This window comes from Bison bison, unplaced genomic scaffold, assembly GCF_000754665.1.
Source record: "Bison bison bison isolate TAMUID 2011002044 unplaced genomic scaffold, Bison_UMD1.0 scf7180017864244, whole genome shotgun sequence".
Lineage (NCBI taxonomy): Eukaryota > Metazoa > Chordata > Mammalia > Artiodactyla > Bovidae > Bison > Bison bison.
Genome location: NW_011494816.1, coordinates 2,346,578 through 2,365,658, shown reverse-complemented (window position 1 = coordinate 2,365,658; position 19,081 = coordinate 2,346,578). Strand labels below are relative to the sequence as shown.

General features: G+C 54.5%; 1 protein-coding gene across 5 annotated transcripts in view; it reads right to left on the bottom strand.

The window, feature by feature from the left end:
* The window catches only part of LRP8 (low density lipoprotein receptor-related protein 8, apolipoprotein e receptor), a 90,226-nt gene that overhangs the window by 32,544 nt on the left and 38,601 nt on the right, over positions 1-19,081 (bottom strand). For all 5 annotated transcript variants that reach the window (XM_010847156.1, XM_010847157.1, XM_010847159.1 and 2 more), the window contains exons 4-5: positions 12,219-12,341; positions 3,538-3,666 (exon numbers count right to left, since the gene is read on the bottom strand). In XM_010847156.1, the coding sequence (XP_010845458.1) occupies positions 3,538-3,666; positions 12,219-12,341 (252 nt within the window). The remainder of the gene's footprint in view (positions 1-3,537; positions 3,667-12,218; positions 12,342-19,081) is intronic.

Here is a 19,081-nt window from a genome sequence, read left to right as displayed (position 1 = left end):
CCACCGGCCTGAATGAGCCCTGCTGGGGGCCCCAAATGTGGACGGCAAAGGGGGCCTCCAGTCGGGGTCCAACTAGGGTCATGCTGAACGACCCGGTGCAGCAGGCTCTCCTGCCTAGCCTCACTGGGAGCGGGAATTCCTGTCCTGCTGCCTGCAGGATGGTGGGACTGAGTCTCTAAAGCTGCAGAGTGTAACCTGGCTTGAAGGCCTCTCCCGATGTTCCCAGGAAATGATATGTACCATGACACCGACCCTTCCAGGAACAAGGCCTCGACCTACTTCCTTACAACACAGCTCAGGGCCCTCCCCGCTCCCTGGTTTGCTTGCACTATCCCCTCTAAGTCCCTTGGCCTGGCATCCAAGGCCACTGGCATGGAGCTACTGCTGTACCCCATCACCTCACTCCACTCACACCCTGCTTCACATCACACACTAGACCATTTGTACACTTTCCCACTTCCCCAGCCTTTGCCCAGGCTGTTTCATCTGCTGGGCGCCCATCTCTTGCCTACCACTGTCTCTTTATCACAGTGATGAGTTCAAATCCTTCAAGGGTCCAAATTCTACCTCTTTCATAACACACTCGTGTTCCCCTGCTCGGGAAGTCTCCACACACCTCCACTCTTCTTCCAGGTGCCCTGCACAGCCTGCTCAGGTGTCCGGGTCTCGTGTCCTTCTCTGTCTGCCCCATGACCACAAACTGCAAAGGGGTGGGCTCTGAGATCGACCCACTTTTTCCTGAAGGTCCAGCACAGAGCTCCCTGCAGTGAGTGCGTGTGGTGTAGATGGAGGCTGGACCAGCCCAGGTGTGAGGAATAATTTACGGATTCACAATCATTATGGGCACAGGTCACTGGCCCTGCCTAGGGCCCTGGGCTTCCCCTCCCTGGTGAGCTGCTCTGAGCTCAGAGGCTGGGAGAGCCTTAGAGACCAGTAGCCCCTCTACCAGTTTACAGATGGGGAAACTGAGGCCCAGGGAGAGGAGCAACATGCCCAGGGTCGCACAGTCAGTCCGCGGTGAGGAGGGGTCCAGAACTCAGGTTTGGGGCTCTTACTTCCTACTCTGACTCCTCTGGGCTTTCCGGTTTTCTTCCCACCCTGGAGTTCAGGCTGTTTCTAGAGTAGTGACCTGGCTTCCTCCCTCCTTCATTCCTTATACAGAGGCCAAGAAGAGGCTGGAGCCCCAGGCCAGGCATGGATACAGAGGCTGCATATGCATGCATGCTAAGTCACTTCAGTCGTGTTGGACTCTGTGACCCAATAGACTGTAGCCCCCCAGGCTCCTGTGTCCATGGGATTCTCCAGGCAAGAATCCTGGAGTGGGTTGCCATGCCCTCCTTCTGGGGATCTTCCCCATTCAGGGATCAAACTCTCGTCTTTTATGTCTTCTGCACTGGCAGAAGCAACACGACTAGCGCCACCTGGGAAGCCCGGTAACTTGGTGGTGGCAGCACCCCATCTTTCCACGTGGAGGCGCCAAGAGTCTGTTTTTACTTTCTGTTGGAAAACTGTCCTTTTTCATTGTTAGTGAACATAAAATAGAAGGATGCCTTCAGTTTCACAATGTAGGCAGCTCATGTCATGTGTTGCTGATGGCTCTATTAAGTTTCTGACAGATGAATTTTTTCCCCTTCTGGGCTTTTGGGATGTTGGGGCCTTGGTAGGAAATGCACACCCTACTCTGTGATGTCTGCCCCTCAAGATTAAGCTGATGCCTAGATTAGCCCTCCTCCTCCCTGTCTGGACAGGGAGGAGGACTCACTACGATCAGAGTTCTAGGAGGAAGAGCTGCTTCATCGTGAGCTTGCTCCAAGGTTTCGAAGCTGACAGCACCTTTAAGATCTACATCATCAGGCCTGTGTTCAGGGACCCCTCCCAGCATTCATGAATGAAAGAAGCTTTGAGGAATGAGAGAAGGGAGAATTCTTTTTCCTTTGCCTTGGTAATTGGGAGCTGAAGCAGAGAAGCCCAATAGGACCTTTGAACATGACTGTTTTCTATAATTAACAGGGAACAGCCCTGCCACAACATGCCATGCTGCTGCTGCTAAGTCGCTTCAGTCGTGTCTGACTCTGTGCGACCCCATGGACTGCAGCCCACCAGGCTTCTCCGTCCATGGGATTCTCCAGGCAAGAACACTTGATTTTGTTGCCATTTCCTTCTCCAATGCATGAAAGTGGAAAGTGAAAGTGAAGTCGCTCAGTCGTGTCTGACTCTTAGCGACCCCATGGACTGCAGCCTACCAGGCTCCTCCATACATGGGATTTTCCAGGCAAGAGTACTGGAGTGGGGTGCCATTGCCTTCTGCCACAACATGCCATAGTTAGAGCTATTCCCACACCTGGAAATAGTGGCTGATAGCCTTGATGACTGCAGAAACATCTGATTTTCAGGAGGTATGGAGGGGAGAGGATTCTCACTGGCCAGTGAGGCCCCACAGAATTATCACAACTGCAGAGATGAGGCAGTGTACCACTGGGGCTTCGCAACTGCTGGTCCCAGCCAGGATCTGCCCCATACCCAGACGCTTCCAGCTTCAGAGATACCCAAATTCCAGAGACTTACATTCTTAGAGTGCTGTGACCTAGAAGCCCCCAGAGGAGGCAGCACTTCCCCCGGGCCAGGAAGGATGGGTAAGATACAAAGACAGAAGCTGGCAGAGTGAGCAGGGTGGGAGACAGTGGTGGACAAGTCCTTGGCAAAAGCCCCCGAGCGATCGCCCGGATCTCTGCCCAGCCTCACAGCCCAGTTCCAACAGCCAGTCTGTCTCCCCCATTCATCATGAGCTCCCAGAGAGAGGCCTATAGGATTCACCTTCTTGTCCCTTCCAGAGCCTGGCACACAGTAGGTGCCCATTGCATATGAGACATGCCCGGCCAGGCCGCCTTCCCCACTGGTCCAGGCCCTGCTGGCCTGCCCCCTGGGAAGGAGATAATCCTGTGTTTGAAGCCCACTGATGTGGAACTGCCCCAGTGACCACTTCCATCTGTCCCTATAGAATCCTGTTGAGAATGTCTTCCTGCCCTGTGACATTGGTGCTCAGATCTGAGATTTCAGCAACAGTCCTCAGGAATCTGTTCCCTTCCCCCAAACACTGCTGTGTCCTCACCCAGGCCACCACCATCTCTCACTATGGCCCCCACTCTGGTCTCCTGCCCCTGCTCAGAGATCAGTGTAGACTTATGGAATGGATGAGCAGATGTCAGGCATGGTTAAAACACGCATGGACTTTGCTGTCCGGACCTGAAGTCGAATCCCACTCAGTCCCATCACTTAGCCGTGGGCATTTTTCCTCGCTTGTCTGAGCCTCAGTTTCCTCACCCACAAATGGGGATGATAATGGCTGCTCGTGAGGTGGTTGTGAGGATGAAAAAGAATGTCTCTTCAAAGTGCCCGGCCGTTACTAGTGTCCTGACCGTTCCCCTTTTCTCTCCACCTCCCAAGCCCCCTGCAGAATCTGGCCCTCCTTCCCCACAGGTGGCCACTGCTGCCCAAGGCTGCCTGACCGTGACCCTGGGGACCAGACCCTGGACTCACACGTGGCACATCCAGCCTCGTCCGCTCCGCTCTCGCAGTCCTTCTCCCCATCACAGCGCCACGAGGCCGGCACACACTTGTGGCTGGTGGGTCCGCAGCTCAGCTTCTCTGCAGGACACACCTGCTTGGCTGTGGAGAGAGACACAAGAGCATAGCTTAGCCAAGGGGGACATAGGGCACGGTGCCAGTGAGCCCTACTGCCCGACTCCAGCCACGTGGCCTGAAGCCCTGGGAATCCACCAGGGCCTTCCTGTCTCAGTTTCTTCATCTGAGAAGTTCCTCTGCCCCTAAGACTTTTCTATTCATGTATTTATTTTTGGGTGGGCTGGGTCTTTGTTGCTGTGTGCGGGCTTTCTCTAGTTGTGGTGAGCAGGAGCTCCTCTCTAGTTGTGGTGTGCGAGTTTCTCATGGCAGTGGCTTTTCTTGCTGTGGAGCATGGGCTCTAGGGGTGCGTGGGCTTCAGTATTTGTGGCATGAGGGCTCAGCAGTTGTGGTTCTCAGGCTCTGGAGCATGGGCTCCATAGTTGCAGCACATGGGTTTAGTTGCTCTGCAGCAGGTAGAATCTTTCTGGACCAGGACTTGAGCCTGTGTCCCCTGCATTGCAAGGTGGATTCTTAACCACTGAACCACCAGGAAAGTCCTACCCCTAAGACTTTCTGAATCCTACAGTTGACCCTGTCACTGCCCTGCTTAACACCCTCTCATGGCCCCCTGGTCCCTGGCCCTCAAGACCCTCTTCAGTTGAGCCAACCCCTCCACCTGCCTCACCGGCCTAACCTCCCACCCTTCCAAGCCTTTCCTTTAGGCTCCAGCAATATGGAGCCACCATGCCCTGCATGCTCCTCTGCCATTTCCAGCTGTGTGCCCTTGGGCAAGATATACCCTGTTTGGGTCTCAGTTTGCCTTCCAGATCAGTGACTCTGTGATCCGAACCTGCAGATGGGAAGGGCTCGCCACGGCCCCAAGAGCTCCCTCCAAGCCTGCCTCCCCCTGTTAATGTGCCGAGCACGCTGCTGAGAGCAGTCGCTGTGTGCCAGGGCCCAGCGGGACCACACAGCTATAATTACTGCAGCCGCAATCAGAGACTGACTCAATCAGGGGCCCGAAGCTCCAGGGCTGATTCTCAATTTGGAAGAAAGAATGAGAACCCTGATCCAGCCTGGGGATGGCTCCCATCCTGAGCATCCCAGGACGACCCACGTGACGGACCCAGCCAAGGCAGAGACATCTCAGACCTCCGTGCTGGCTTCCTCACCTTGCCTTCCAGGGTGTACACGGGCCGAACCCAGTGGTCTCTAGGATGTGCCAGGCGCAGTGCTAGACGCTTCCATAGTACTCCAGCAAGGCATAGGTTACACTGGGGCCTCTAGCACAAAGGTCAAGGGCATGGGCTCTGGAGCTTGGCAGCCTGGGTTCAGCTCAGTCACTTGTTGGCCGTCTATCTTGGCCATCAATCCTTATCTCTGTGCCCATAAAGTGGGCATAATACTATTCCCAGTCCCACTGGACTGTTACAACAACTACATTAAAGTCTGTAAAGCAATTAGAATGCCCAGCCAGTGCTCACTCATGATACCTACTATCATTTGCCGCTCGTAGCGGCTTATCTATTCCCTCAGTGAGTATCCTGCTGTGTACCAGACATAGCACCCAGCGCCGGGTCCTACTCACAAAGTCGTGAAGATCTAGGGGAGGGTGCAGTCAGCTGTGTCTCATGCCAGATGCTGAGAACAGTCCGTGGCACCCTGGAGGCAGTGAGTTCCTGGTACCTTACCCTCAGTTCTTCTCTCTAATCTCAGACCAGTTTCCCCAACCTCTTAGTTCCATAGCTGGGATGAAAGCCCACAAGAGATGGAGAGAAGGACACAGGCAAGATGAGTTGGGGGCAGGTGTCTGAGTCAAGACCCCAAGATGCTACTATACCATGGGAAAAGAGTACCTTGGACCTCTCAACTGTGGACCCCAAAGTTATCCCTAGGAATATATTTCATAAATATAAGGCAACCTGTTGGGAATACAGGATTCATGGGATTCATTTTACAGAAATTTCCCTTTACAAATACTGTCGGGCAGAGCCCTGGAAGCACTGATACTCAAAGACCCTTTACACAGGCTTCCTTGGGGAGGTGGTACAGGTGGTGAGGGGCCTGGGAGTCAGGGGAGGGGCCCAGAGCACCTCCATCACCCACACACTGCAGGAACTGAGAAAGTACTTCCTGCTCTGGGCCCAGCAGAACACGAGGGGGCTGCAGCGACCAGCATGTCCCAGATAAGGGGTGGGCTGGTGGGTGGTGGGTGCAGGTTCTTGGATCCTAGCTCACACTAGACTGAATCCAGGCTTCCAGGGCAGAGCCCAGGCATCTTAGCAACTCCACCCACCCCTGCTTGCCCTGGTGATTCTCAGGCACCCCATTTGAGAACCCCTGGGTTACCATTCTGCAAATCCAAAAGATACAGGAGATTTCATGTCTTTTAAATCCGCTTCCAGAAAAGTGTTAGAGGAGGCGCTGTGTGTCTGCAAGCCCCTGACACAGAGGGGACAGAGGGATGAGGCAGCATCTGTGCGCCAGGCCTCAGGAAACAGATACTCATGGGGAGTTGTTAGGGAGCTGTGGTTACTGAGTACCTACTGTGGGGCAGGCTACTTTATGCTGAGTTGATATTTTCCCATGTCATCCTGACCCTCTCCCTGCTACATAAGCAGGCCCTGCAGGCTGTGAGTGGAAACTCCAGGGGCACCAAAGATGGAGTTAGGGGCACCCCTAGAACACAGCAGGACACTGGTCCTGCAGGTAAGCACTCCATTTTACAGATGAGGAAACCAAAGCTCAGAGAGACCCAGACCAAAGCTCAGAGTAACTGGCCCCAAATGCACAGCAGTGAGAGTCAGAGTCTACAGTCCTTTGACTAAACCCTGCCCTTTCCATCAAACCCCTCACTCTCCTATGGGTAGGGTAGTGGCCCAATCATCGTTGTTCAGTTGCTCAGTCGTGTCCAACTCTTTATGACACCATGGACTGCAGCATGCCAGACTTCCCTGTCCTTCACCATCTCCTGGAGTTTGTTCAAACTTATGTCCATTAAGTCAATGATGCCATCCAACCATCTCATCCTCTGTCATCCCCTTCTCCTCCTGCCTTCAATCTTTCCCAGCATTAGGGTCTTTTCCAATGAGTCAGCTCTTCACATCAGGTGGCCAAAGTATTGAAGCTTCAGCTTCAGCATCAGTCCTTCCAATGAATATTCATGGTTGATTTCCCTTAGGATTGACTGGTTTGATCTCATCGCAATCCAGGGGACTCTCAAGAGTCTTCTCCAGCACCACAGGTCAAAGCATCAATTCTTCAGCATTCAGCCTTTTTTATGGTTCAACTCTCACATCCATACATGACATGTATGACATCCATACATCATGGCCCAGAACCAACCCCAAACTCTCTGCTCAAAAGTCCAGGTGATTGAAACGGCCCTTGACCCATCTGTACCATCTCCGGGGGCCTGGTTCTGCATACCCCAGTGCAGCAGGCAGCTGCTTGAACTTTGAATGAATATTTATACAGTTAATTGCATAACCTTTCAGCAAGGACAATGATTAAACAATCCGTCTGCTTCCTTTCTTTATAATTAATAAGACATTTGCTGTGTCCCTAAATAGACAGCTCTAATTACAGGCTCTTGAGGATTCAGTAGTGCCTGACACCAGCCCTCCTACCCTCAAAGAGCCGAGGCACCTTCTTGGAATGTGGGGGACACAAGAGGCCTTGGAGGTCACACTGAGGAGCACTGGCTGGAGTGACAGGAGACAGAGGTCCAGAGAGGGGAAGCGACCTGCCCGGGGTACTGGACGCTGGGCATGACAACCGCTGTCTCTCCCCGAACCTCGCTGTCTCTGTTGTGATGCAGCTATTTCCCAAAGCAGGACACGGACCTCGCCCTCTGAGCTCCTGGGTCAGACCGCTCACTACTCAGCCCCGGAAGCTGCTCTGGGGAGTGTTGACGCGCAGCATCTCCTCAAGTGTGTGTGCTCAGTCGTGTCTAACTCTTTGAGACCCCATGGACTGTAACCCACCAGGCTCCTCTGTCCATGGGATTCTCCAGGCAAGAATACCAGACTGGATAGCCATTTCCTTCTCCAGGGGAATCTTCCTGACCCAGGGATCTGTGTCACTTGTGTCTCCTGAATTGCCAGGGAGGTAAATTACCACTGCATGATCTCTTCATGAAGTGAAGGCTATTATCACCTTCATTTTACAGATGGGGAGAGTGAAGCCCAGAGAGCATAAGTCGTTTGCTCAAAGTCTTGTGAAGAGCAGAGCTGCACATCTTCCCCAGGTCCCTCAACCCCCAAACACTGTTAACTTATGGCACTTCACACTGCACGGGGGGAAGTAGGCCCCGATGGTCTCCTGGTGACCCTGGAGAGGGTCACTGCAGGGAGGAGGCTCACTGGGCCTTGGCTTAGGCAAGTCTGCAAGATGGGAGGTGGCTGTCTAATGCCCACTTTCAGGATAACTGAAGCTAGAGGCCCCAGGCAGCATAGCGCGGGAGATAGAGCGTGGGTTTGGCATCAGACAGAGTATGGGTTTGGACTCCACATCAAATTTACTAACATGAAGGTCCTTCAACAAGTCACTTAACCTCTCTGCACCCTGGCTCCCCTCACCGGCACATGGGGTTACATCATCTCCCAGAGCTGGTGGGTGTTTATATGAAGAAACATGGAAATCCCTATACAGAACCCAGAGCAAACTTGGAACTAAGCAAACAGTTGCCCTTGTTTTATTTCATGAAATGCAAAGGGCTGGGAGGGCCCAGGTGTCACCCCTGGGGATAGACATCACAGCTTATTAGAGTCCAGAGGCCCTCCATGATGCAGCCCCCACCATTGACCTGAACACTTCTCCTTCTCTCTCCATCTCTTTCCCTCTCTCGCTCTCTCTCTCTCAGAAACAGATGCCCCAGGGAATGCCTCTGGCTTGCTGTCCAAGTATCTCCAGGTTCTCAGGGGCAGGAATGAGGAGCCCCACTTCCTCAGACATCAGGAATCCTCCAAGTCACCAAGGGCCTGCTACTGTACTCCAGAGTGATCGCAGGCATTTAAAAATTCCCAGAGAATCTTGTCTTAGAAATCCAAATCCAACCATCCTTTATCTAATTCAGAAGCTCACAAATTAATAAAGAGGGAAATGTCTGTTGACTGAAGGAAGGAAAGTGCCTGACGGCTTCTTATTGAGCAAGCACATCAGCAGTGCAGGTCACAGGACGCGCAGGGCCAACAGCCTCCACTTAGGGACTGCTAGCTCCCAGAGGCCAGGGGCTCAGGCAGTGGTGACTATGGGGTCCAGCTGCTGCCCCAGGAAGCATGGCATGGACGTCCCACTGTGCAGAAGGGGGCAGTCACACCAAGCTCCTTCTCACAGGGTCAGCTGGGTGGGCCCCTGACTTGCTGGATAAGCTCAGAAAATCTCTGATAGGAAGGTGTGCTTGGTTAATCAGTGAGGTCCCTCTTCCAGATGGAAAGGCTCTAACATGCATGATTAAAACCTCATTTTCAATAAGCAGCACCCAGAATTGTAACTCACTCACCTTGAACCAGCTTCCCTACCCACATGCCGCACACCTCCCAACAGATGCCTGAAGGTGGGTCACAAACATCCCCAATCAAGGGAGCTATAATTAGAGCTGAAATGCTGCTTTCATTAGGCAAATGTCCGGGCTTTCCTGCTGTGACTCCTGGCTCAATGTGACAGCCACAGAATCCAGAACCAGAAGGAAAGAGATCTGGGAGGAACCCCAGCCAGTGAGATGTAGATTATATAGAGGGGAACACAGGCATGGGAACCTGCTCCCAAATCCCTCCCTACTTCACACAAAGCATCTTCACTTAAACTTCGAAGATTTTAAATCGGGGAGAGGGCCTAACGTCAAAACTCGATGATAAAAATCACACTGCCATTTCCTCCATCATCGACACTGTGAGTGCATTTTTTTTCATTTGGTCCTCACCACCCATGTAAGATAGGTACCATTGCCCCATTTTGCAGATGAATGAACTAAGGCTCAGGGAGATTGGGCAACTTGCCTGCGGTCTCACAGGTTAAAGGACCTGAACCCGAGTATATCAGACATCAAACCCACTACATTTGACTACTGACTATAATCTTTCTTTGCAGGTGGGGAAGGGGATCTATCCTAAAAGCTGGCACAGTCCCCAGGAACCTGGTAGGCTGTGGAGGTTGCTATGACAACACTAACTAAATGGGCAGTGAATTGGCTGCTGGGTTCTCACTTGGTCAGGAGGCTATGAGCAAGCCTGTTACCAGGTCCTGCTGCCCCCAATTCTGCCTGGCCCTCAAGGTCCCACACTGGCTGACCTCCTCCAGGTAGCCCTCCCCACACACAGGCCTTCCCACCTGTGACCAGTGTAACTGCACAGAAAGTGGGATCCTGGCCTTGTGCCCAGCTGGGTACAGGCGAGGGAGAAAAGGACCTCAGACTCTTATGAGTCCAGGAGTCTTAGAATCATGGTCTCTGGAACTCTGGAATGTTAGAGACTACAGCTCAGATGGGGCAGGAGAGCATGCAGGACTCACCCTGCATCACTGGGAGAGCCCCCTGACTCCCAGGATGCAGAGAAGAGAGCTGGGTGTCCCAACTCCCCTGGTGGCAGCTCCCACACAGTACTCTGTCAAGCCCCAGAGAGACTTGAGAGCCTGCCTTTTGTCATGGAAGGCAGACCAGCCACGAACAACCTGTGTGTCTTAGAAGCAGGGCCCTCAGCATCTCTAGGCTTCTAGTTACTCAACTACCTGATAACTGCTTTACAGCTGAGCCCGAAGCAGGCCTGGGGAGGCAGGAGGTGTGAGGCCAGAGACCCGCCACCCCCCACCACTCTAGCCCAGCACAGCCCAGAAGATGGGAAGGCAGCAAGTGCTGGGAGGGGCAAGAGGAGGGAAGACAGAGAGAAACACAGGCAGGATGAAGAAAGAGGGCAAGGGAGAAGGGGAGGAGGGGGCACGCAGAGAAGGGAGGCAGCCCAAGTGCAGGGCTGGGCAGGAGGGAGATGGAAAGGAGCACCACTGCAAACAGACAGAGATGTGGGGAGGAGCAGGAGCATAGTTCTTCGGCAACAGGACAGACCCCAGTAATGACTGTGATGACGCTCCCTTCCCCTCCATCCCCAGTGTCCAGGGTAACTGCAGGCACGGGGTCTGGATGGCTGAGCTGGCTGACTGCCAAGGCGGTCACAGCTCCCCTCCCCAAACACGCACTCCGGGCTGCACATGGCTCTGCCCTATGTTAGCTGGGCCGCCTTGGGCAAGCAGCCGAACCTGTCCCAGCCTCAGTTTCTTTCTCTCTAAACAGACCCACCCCTCGCCCAAGCTGGCCCTGAGGAGGAGCCACAAGTGGGCGTGGCTGGGCTTTGTTCCTCCGGAAGCGCAGGACAAAGCACTGGGCTGCCCTCCCCCACCGTCCAGCACCTCCAGGACTGCATCGGGGTGCAGGGGCTGCTGGGTGGAGTGAGCAAAGGGTAGGGCCTGCGGTGTGGCTGGGGAGGCGAGGCAGCTGTGCAAGGAAACGAGGGAGTCCCTTGTCGTGGGCAGGGGTGGCTCCTGCTCTCCCTTTTTCTCTCCCGTTCCCTGTTTCGAATGCGGAGACTGGTAGCTCTGTTGCTAGGAGACAAGGAAACCCAGTTATCACCAGCCACAGACCTAGATAGGACGCTGGGCTCCGCTGTTCCCACCTCTGCCTCTGGGGTGACTGTGACCCCTAAGGAAGATCCGGGGACTGCGACTAGCAGGTCCCCCTCAGCCCCATGGCCCTCCACGTGCTGTCCCTCTCCTGGCCTTTTGTCTCAGGCTCATTCTGCTGGAGCTCTGCCTCTGGGACCACCGGGTCCTTCCCCGCCCCCTTCTCATCTCCTTTTTAATTTAACAAATGTCACGGAATGACCTGCCCGGTGTTCGTTTGCTTTGAGGATTAGGGCCTGCAAAAGAAATCACAGAGAGACAAAGGCTGAGTGCAGGAGGCGGGCCTGGGGCTTGGCTTTGGCCTTCATCTTGCCCCTGTTGCCTGTTGCCATCTGGGCCAAGCTCCTAGGCTCAGTCTGCCCAGAGCAGAGGACAGAGTTAGGGCCTTGAAGACCCCAGCTAGGTGGCCTTGGGCAAGTCACTCGACCTCTCTGAGCCTCAGCTTCCACCTCTGCAGAAATCGGAACGTGACAGTACCTGTCTCATGAGGCCACCCTGGGAATAAGATGAATGAAAGCAGACAGCGCTTTGCAGATAGTGATGCTAGACAAGTACCGACTGCCATTAGTAGTATTAGAATTATGATTGGAGTCCTCAAAAAAAATACTAGTGGGGGAAACTGAGGGGAGGCCTGGAGCATGTGTGCTGGCTGCTTCTCACCATCAGGGTTCAGAGGGGCTGCTTTTAGCTCCTGGAACTCTAAGAGCAGGGCCCAAGCTGCCAGAGGGCTGGGAAGAAAGCCCAGACACAGGTCACCGGACACCAGCGACTAGAAGCACTGGAGCTCGTGAGTGCTCAGCACAAAGTGCCTATGGGGCTGTAGGAGACAGATCACCTCACCTGAGCCTGCAGCTTCCCCACCAGGAAGACCTGGCAAGGAAACTGAGCCCCAGAGCCAGGCCCCACCACAGCCCAGGGGCAGGACTCACTGCACGTGGCCTCCGACTCGTCAGAGCCGTCTGGACAGTCCTCCTCGCCATCACACTTCCACCGCTCTCGGATGCAGTGGCCGTTGTTACAGGTGAAGTCGCTGTCTGCACAGGTCTTCTTGGCTGTGGGGCAAGGAGAAGAGTATGAGGGGCCTGGTGGGCACAGGAGGCTTTTCCAGGACATACAGTCAGGTGGCTACAGGGTGACCAGAACGTCCTCCGTCTGCAAACTGGACCACATGACCTCCCACAGCTCCAGGAGAGAAAGACTTATTCATTCCACACCAGGAGGAGACAGGCAGTCCCTGGCCCTGCTCTCCAGGTTCAACAAGGGTGACAGCAACCAACCACCAAGGGACTGCCTCTCCCCATCACACCTCTCTCTTCCCCGCATGTCCAGTCTCACTGTCACAGCCTCTAGGAAGCCTCCCCAGATCACATACAGTGGTTGCCTTGGCCCCTTCAGCCAGTTCTCCGTTCCTTTACCTGCCTTTCCTCCTCCCTCCGGCCAGACTGAAGTCAAGGCCTCTTCTGCAAGCACCAGGGAGCTTATTATTTATGATAATAAATCACAAAAGTAAGTGATCACCTTGTGGCAAGATTAATGAGGTACGTTTTGTTCACAGCGAGGGAAAGAGACTCTAGACATCCAAATCAGTCTCTGTCCTGAAGGCCTTTACAGCCCGGAGGGGAGGCCGCCATGCTGCAGGCTGGAATCCCAGCTCTGCCTCTTTCTATCTGTGTGACCTTGGGGATGTTACTGGACCTCTGAGCCTCTGTTTTCTTATCTATGTAATGGGGAGAAAGAAACAAAGGGCTCCGAGGAGAAGTAGCAAGAAGTTGTAATGTATGAAGATCAGGCAACAGAGACCCTGGTACACAGCAGATGCTCAGTAAGCAGCAGCTATTGCTGTTTTTATGGTTCAAGTCTGAATTAGAAGCAAAGGAAGTGGGGTGTTCTACACCCTCAGGGGGGATATACGTAACAGGCTGGGCTCTCACAGCTGGGAGCAGAACTGGGACCAACTCAGGGACCAACATGGTTTGCTTTTCTCCCTGTCCCTCCACTGGCCCGATGCTCCTCCAGTGTGGCTATTACATCAGATTCGACACAGGACCCAACTCAGGGTAATTTCAGTGGAGGCCATTGAACCCAAGGGAAACATAGCCGCTGCTCCTACACCTGCAGGCCAGGCTCCAGCTCTTTCCAGGAAGCGCCTTCCCAGCGACCAGCCTTGGGTTATGTAAATCCTCCCACAGGCCCTCTGGCCTCCTCTGGAGCCACAGGACTGCTCCCTCCCCCTGAGCAGCCCAACAAGGATTTGAGGACAGACACTAGGGCTCCTGAATCCATTCCATTTCTGCCTTCCTTTTCAATGAAATCTTTGCAGTGCATCTGCATTCTAGGCTGAGCTTTCACACTTTCCTTAGAAGAACATCTCTGCCTTTGCAGGGTGGGAAGAAACCAGAGGAATCAGAGTCTACCTACAGATGGGGGCCTGAGGCCTAGAGACAGAAAAGGGCTGGCCCAGGGAAACACAACACCACAGCGATCAGAACCAGCTCATTGCCTCCCAGTCCAGGACCCTGAAAGCCCTCCCTGAGCCCTGCACTCAGGGGTTGACGTGGGTAATAGATACCAATGTTGCTGTTGTTCAGTCGCTAAGTCGTGTCTGGCTCTTTGTGACCCCTGAACTGCAGCATGGTGAGTTTCCCTGTCCTTCCCTTTCTCCCAGAATTTGCTCAGACATAACCATTGAGTCACCGCCTTTTGGCAAATCACAGCCTATGACACATCAGAGAGTAAGTACAGTTATGAGCTCTGGCACCTGGACATTTCCAGAGTGCTCCCTTCACAGGAAGCTCTGCATCCGAAAAAGAAACATCTATTCCTGTGCTTTCTTTTTGCTGTTCTAACATTCTCCAAGTGCATCCCATGAGCCAGGCTCTGTGCTTAACACTTTACCAGGAAACCCCACGACGAAAGGCCTGCTGTGGCCCTCACTTGACACGTGGGGAAATTCAGTCCCAGGGTGTTAAGTTACACACTCAAGGTCACAGCTCGGGGGCAGCAGAGGTCACAATTTGACCTCACTGTCAGCCAACCTTCTTCCCCACCAGGGCTCTCCAAACAAAATGCCCAGTGGCATCAGATATGGAACAAAAGCCCTGGAGTAGATGGGAAAGTCCACGGAAGCTCCAACTCTGTGCTTGGTGAGCATGTATCTGTGCCCTGAGCACACGGATTGGGAATCGGCCCGGCCTGTTAGTGCAAGTGCACAACCAGCAAACCCCAGGAGAGAAGGGCCAGGCTGACCGAGAAGGTGATGGAGGGGCTCCATCGCTGGGCCTGGGCCAGCCAGATGCTCACCAAGCACCCTCTCCTCCCTGGCATTCTGGGAGTGAGCTTGGCCTCCCGCAGTGTGCCAGGTCCTGGTGGGCCCCAAGCGAGGAAGCCAGAGCAGCCACAGGCACCATCACAGTCCTGAGGGGAGGAAATGGCAGCCTCAGGGTGCATGTCCTCTGGCAGTGTTTTAGGGAACAGATTCATTCACTGTCATGACCAGTTTGAACATTTTCCACCCTAGCACCTTTCATTCAATATCCCAGTGACGACTTACAGCTATCCTGACAGCTGTTGTTAATTCCATTTTACAGAAGAGGAAATTGAGGCTCAAAGAGGTAGATGTGGTAGGTGGCAGAAGTGGGATTTCAATCCCATGTGCAGCTGCCAAAGCTTGGGCTCTCTGTGCTAAGTCCCTTAGCCACCACGGTATTATCAGGCTAAGAATGAGGACCCCAGAGAGGCAAATGCAGTGGGACTAGATCCCAGGGGCTGCAGGGCAAGGCAATGTGGAAGGTCAATCATAGACCAGAGGCACCTACATTGAAGTGCTCCCCTGGAATGTACCCAGAAATGTGCAGTAAACCTGGGCCTCGACGACCTGTGCTTGGCTAATGCACCACCCTGGGGAAACTGAGGCAGCATGGTCAGTTTCATGCTGGGAACTGGGCTAAACTACCTGGGCGGGCCCTGTCTGAAGTGTGACCACGTGGAAGGATTTGGAAGCAGAGCTGTCTAAATCCTGGCATGGCCACCTCCTCTCTGGGTGATGCTGGGCAAGCTCCTTCCCTCTCTGGGCAAGTGGCGAGGGTGGCTCCCCCAGGAAGCACTGGCACAAGGGCAGAAGGCAAAAAGGGATCTGAGTGAGCATCCTAGTGTGGGGTGGATCGGTATAGAGAGGCTACATCAGCCCTGCCAAGAGATGAGGGATCAGCAGTCTTGTGAGGCTGTCAGAGCAAGCCAGGCCAGCCCCCACTCTCCTGGCCTTGGCAGCCTTGGCTCCAGCTCCCAGGGTGATTCCCAAGCTGGGCTCAGGGCCGTGGTTCTCTATTTCCAGGGATTTATGTCCCTCTGTGCCAGTCGCCCCTTGGACAATGCCCACCTCTGTGAATCCCTGTCCTCCACGGCCCAGGAATGGTACACAGTCATCCAGGGTCTGCGACATCATAATCTGGTGCCATGGCAACAGATGGGCTGCCACAAAGGACTCGGGATTCCAAAGGGCAGTGGGGAGGGGCCAACCCCATGGCCGAGTGGGAGAGAATGGGAAATCCAGGACAAAGGAGGCGAGAGCTGCTCTTCATAACAAGAACGCAGACCAAGGAAAGTGTCAGGCTGCTCACGGTTGATGGAACTCTGTTCTGCCACTTGTGGGCTGTGTGCCCTTTTGCAAGTTACACAACTTCTCTGAGTCTCACTTTTTTCATCCACATTCAGGGATCATATCCCTGCTTTACCACACAGGGTTGCTGTGAGAAGCAGTCGGGCTATATTAGATGGTGTCTGGACTTCACGAAAAGCAGAAAGGTGTGAGTTTGCGATGTGTGAAGTCAGCAGCCTCAGCTGCTGTGTGTGTGACACTGGCTCACCCACCTCCTCATCTGGTATGGAGGTGTGGTGCTGACTGCATCTTCAGCCCCTCTCTGTGCCCAGAGCCTATGATCTTGTGAAATTGTTATGATCACTCAGCACCTCCCAGCTCCTCCGCCCCTTCCCCGAGACAATGTGCATCCTTCATGCTGTTATTCCCCACCCACACTCATCCCACAGCCCCAGTGCAGACAGGGGGCTTCAAAACAAAGATTAGTCAGGGCTGCAGGGCAGAACTGCTCAGTGTGGCTTCGTCTTGGCAATCACAGTGCTCCCTCCTGTCAGAGCCCAGGGCCTTGAAGTCCCCTCTGCAGCTCTCCCATTCTAGAAGCAAAAGCCAAGCCCAGGGAGAGGCGGCAGATCAAAGGCACAGCACACACGTGCACCTGAGCCCAGGTATTCTGTCTCCTGGTAACACTGTGTAGCCAGGAAGCCAGGGAGGGCTACCCAACCATCCCAGGGGTCAGGGAAGGCTTCCTGGAGGAAGGGACTGTGTTCAAGGAAGAAAGAAAGGTCAGCCAAGCTGCGGGAGTAAGGAGAGCGGAGAAGGGCATTCAAGGAGAGGGATAACGGCATGGGTTGTGGAGGAGCCAGTGGAGTGGCCATTCGGGGTTCATTCGACACTTAAGTGGCAAGGGGCCTGGCAGCTCTACTAGGCCACGGGCCAACTCACCCTGCCTGGCACCAGGCTGCCCCTCAGAGGCCCAGTGCAGCGGCCTGGCTTTCCCTGAGCATATCCAGGGACTAAGCCCCTATCCCTGCTAATCACAGGACAGCCAACAAAACCCACAGCTCCAAGCTACCCAGGTCTCCTTCAGTATTTGGGGGTGGGGGTGGGTACGTGGACCATCAGGCCCTAGCAGGGGAGGAGAGACGAGGGACCCCAACAGACAGCTGGGGACCATCCATTCAGATGTTTGGCATAAGCTTTATTCTTTTCCCTTTGGGAGATTCTTGATGCCCATTGGCTCACCAAGGACCCTGAGAGGCCTACAGGAAAGATATCAGATTGATTTTGTTTCCTGCAATACTTTCCAAATTTGTTAAGCCAAAGACCATCTTTGTTGGATGCCATGTCTACTAATTTCCCAAGAAAAACCAGTGCAATGAATTGCACTTGATGAAACACTGCTGTAGTACGAGCCCTGCATCCTACAGATCAGAAGATGAGGTCCAGAGAGGGGAAGGACTGGCCTATCGTCACACAGCAGAGGCGGGTACCCAATCTTCTGTCTCTGGGCCACCTCCACCAAGCCATGAAAAACACAAAACACTGTTCCCAGAGCATTTGGCCCTGAGCGAAGCTGAGAGTTTCAGTCCTAAGAGCAGGGACATGTCTAGAGGTGAGCCCAGGATGGCTGGGCGGTGGGGGGCACTGATACCAGGCCACACAGGACGGGGAGATGAGAGAGATGAGAGCTGTGTTAGCCCTCAGGTTCCTGCAGACAGGTCGCGGGCCTCAGGGAACATTTTTTGATGGCAGAGCAGAGACCCACAAATGAGATGATTCCAACTGAGCACTGTTTCTGAGCCACCTGGGGCAGATCCCTTCCCTCCCAGGGCAGTTGAGAGTCTGGAGGAGCAAAGATGTAAACCCCCACCTTGGAGACTTGTGCACAGAGGGGACTCATCTGTTCCCATTTCCTCTCCCAGGCCTGGACCAGCCCCAAGTGTCCTGGCTCTGGCCCTGCAGCCCAGCCCGAAGGCAGCTGGGCCACTGGTACCCAGGTCGGGCAGATGAAAGAGCCACTCCCCCCATGGTTACCCTTCTGCAGAGCTCGCCAGGCCCCGGCGTTGCCAAGACGACCGCTGCCAGCTGAAGGAAGATCCGGGGTGGGGGCAGGGGGCGTGCCAGCCCGCCCCTGGCCTACTAACCTGGCAGGCAGATTTAAATGACAGCCCAGGAAGCTACTATTAAACTGTCACCCCAGTCAACAGGACGACGGACCCGGAGTGTTCTCTGGCTGCAGCAACAACACAGCGGGAGTGAGAGGGGGAGGAGACGGTGGCCCAGAGCAACCTGCACCCCCTCCCTGGAGGCCCAGTCTGCCTGCCCGCTCACCCGCCAGCCAGAGCCACCCTCTAAGGCTGTGGCGGGTTGTGGCACAGAGCTGCCACACAGCACAGGCCTGGAAAACTTTGTTTTCAAGCAGAGGAATGCTTTGTCTAAGTGAAACCCCAGGGTATAAGATAGAGTAAAACGGAGCTGTGCTACTGAAAGCAGGGTGAGAGGGGTCCACATCAGCCTTTGCCCCATCCCTCCCTCAGCAGCCCTGGTGGGGCCATAACACCCTGGGCTCACAGCACCCCCCAGCATTGGGTTCAAACCCGACACTGATCCCATCCCGGACACATGATGTTCCTAAGAACCCTCAGTTTAAAGATCCCGTGAGTTGGGGGTTGGGGGGAGATCCCATGAGTCTAATATAACATTTAGAACAGCTTCTGAGGGTTCAAGGTGCTCACTCTCCAAGAACCCAAGGTTCTAAGACTGCCACCCTGATCCACACACCTCAGCCGGATGACGGGACTTCAAGATGGTCCCTGCATGAATCACGTAATGTCGACAAGCTGTGAATGCCCCCCGACCCCGTCCTGTGAGGGACTGACTCTGAGTCCGCACTGACAGTCAGACCCAAGGCTCCGGTGCTGCCAGAGAGGCAGGCCGTTCCCACAGTGTCCCGACACCCACGGAGCGCAGGGGGAGGGGCTCAGCTCGAGGCTTTGTGCTGCCCAGCGGGCTCCGGGGCTCAGGCCACCACCATCCATCAGCAGGTGACATCTGAGTCCGCTTTCTCGTCCACCCTCTCATCCCACCTGGGGAGACAGAGGAAACGCAGCAGCAGATGCTGGGGGGCGGGGGGCAGGGAGGGGTGGGCATGTGAAGGGCCTGAGAGAGAAGATGAAAGAAAGAAGCGGAGACTGTGGG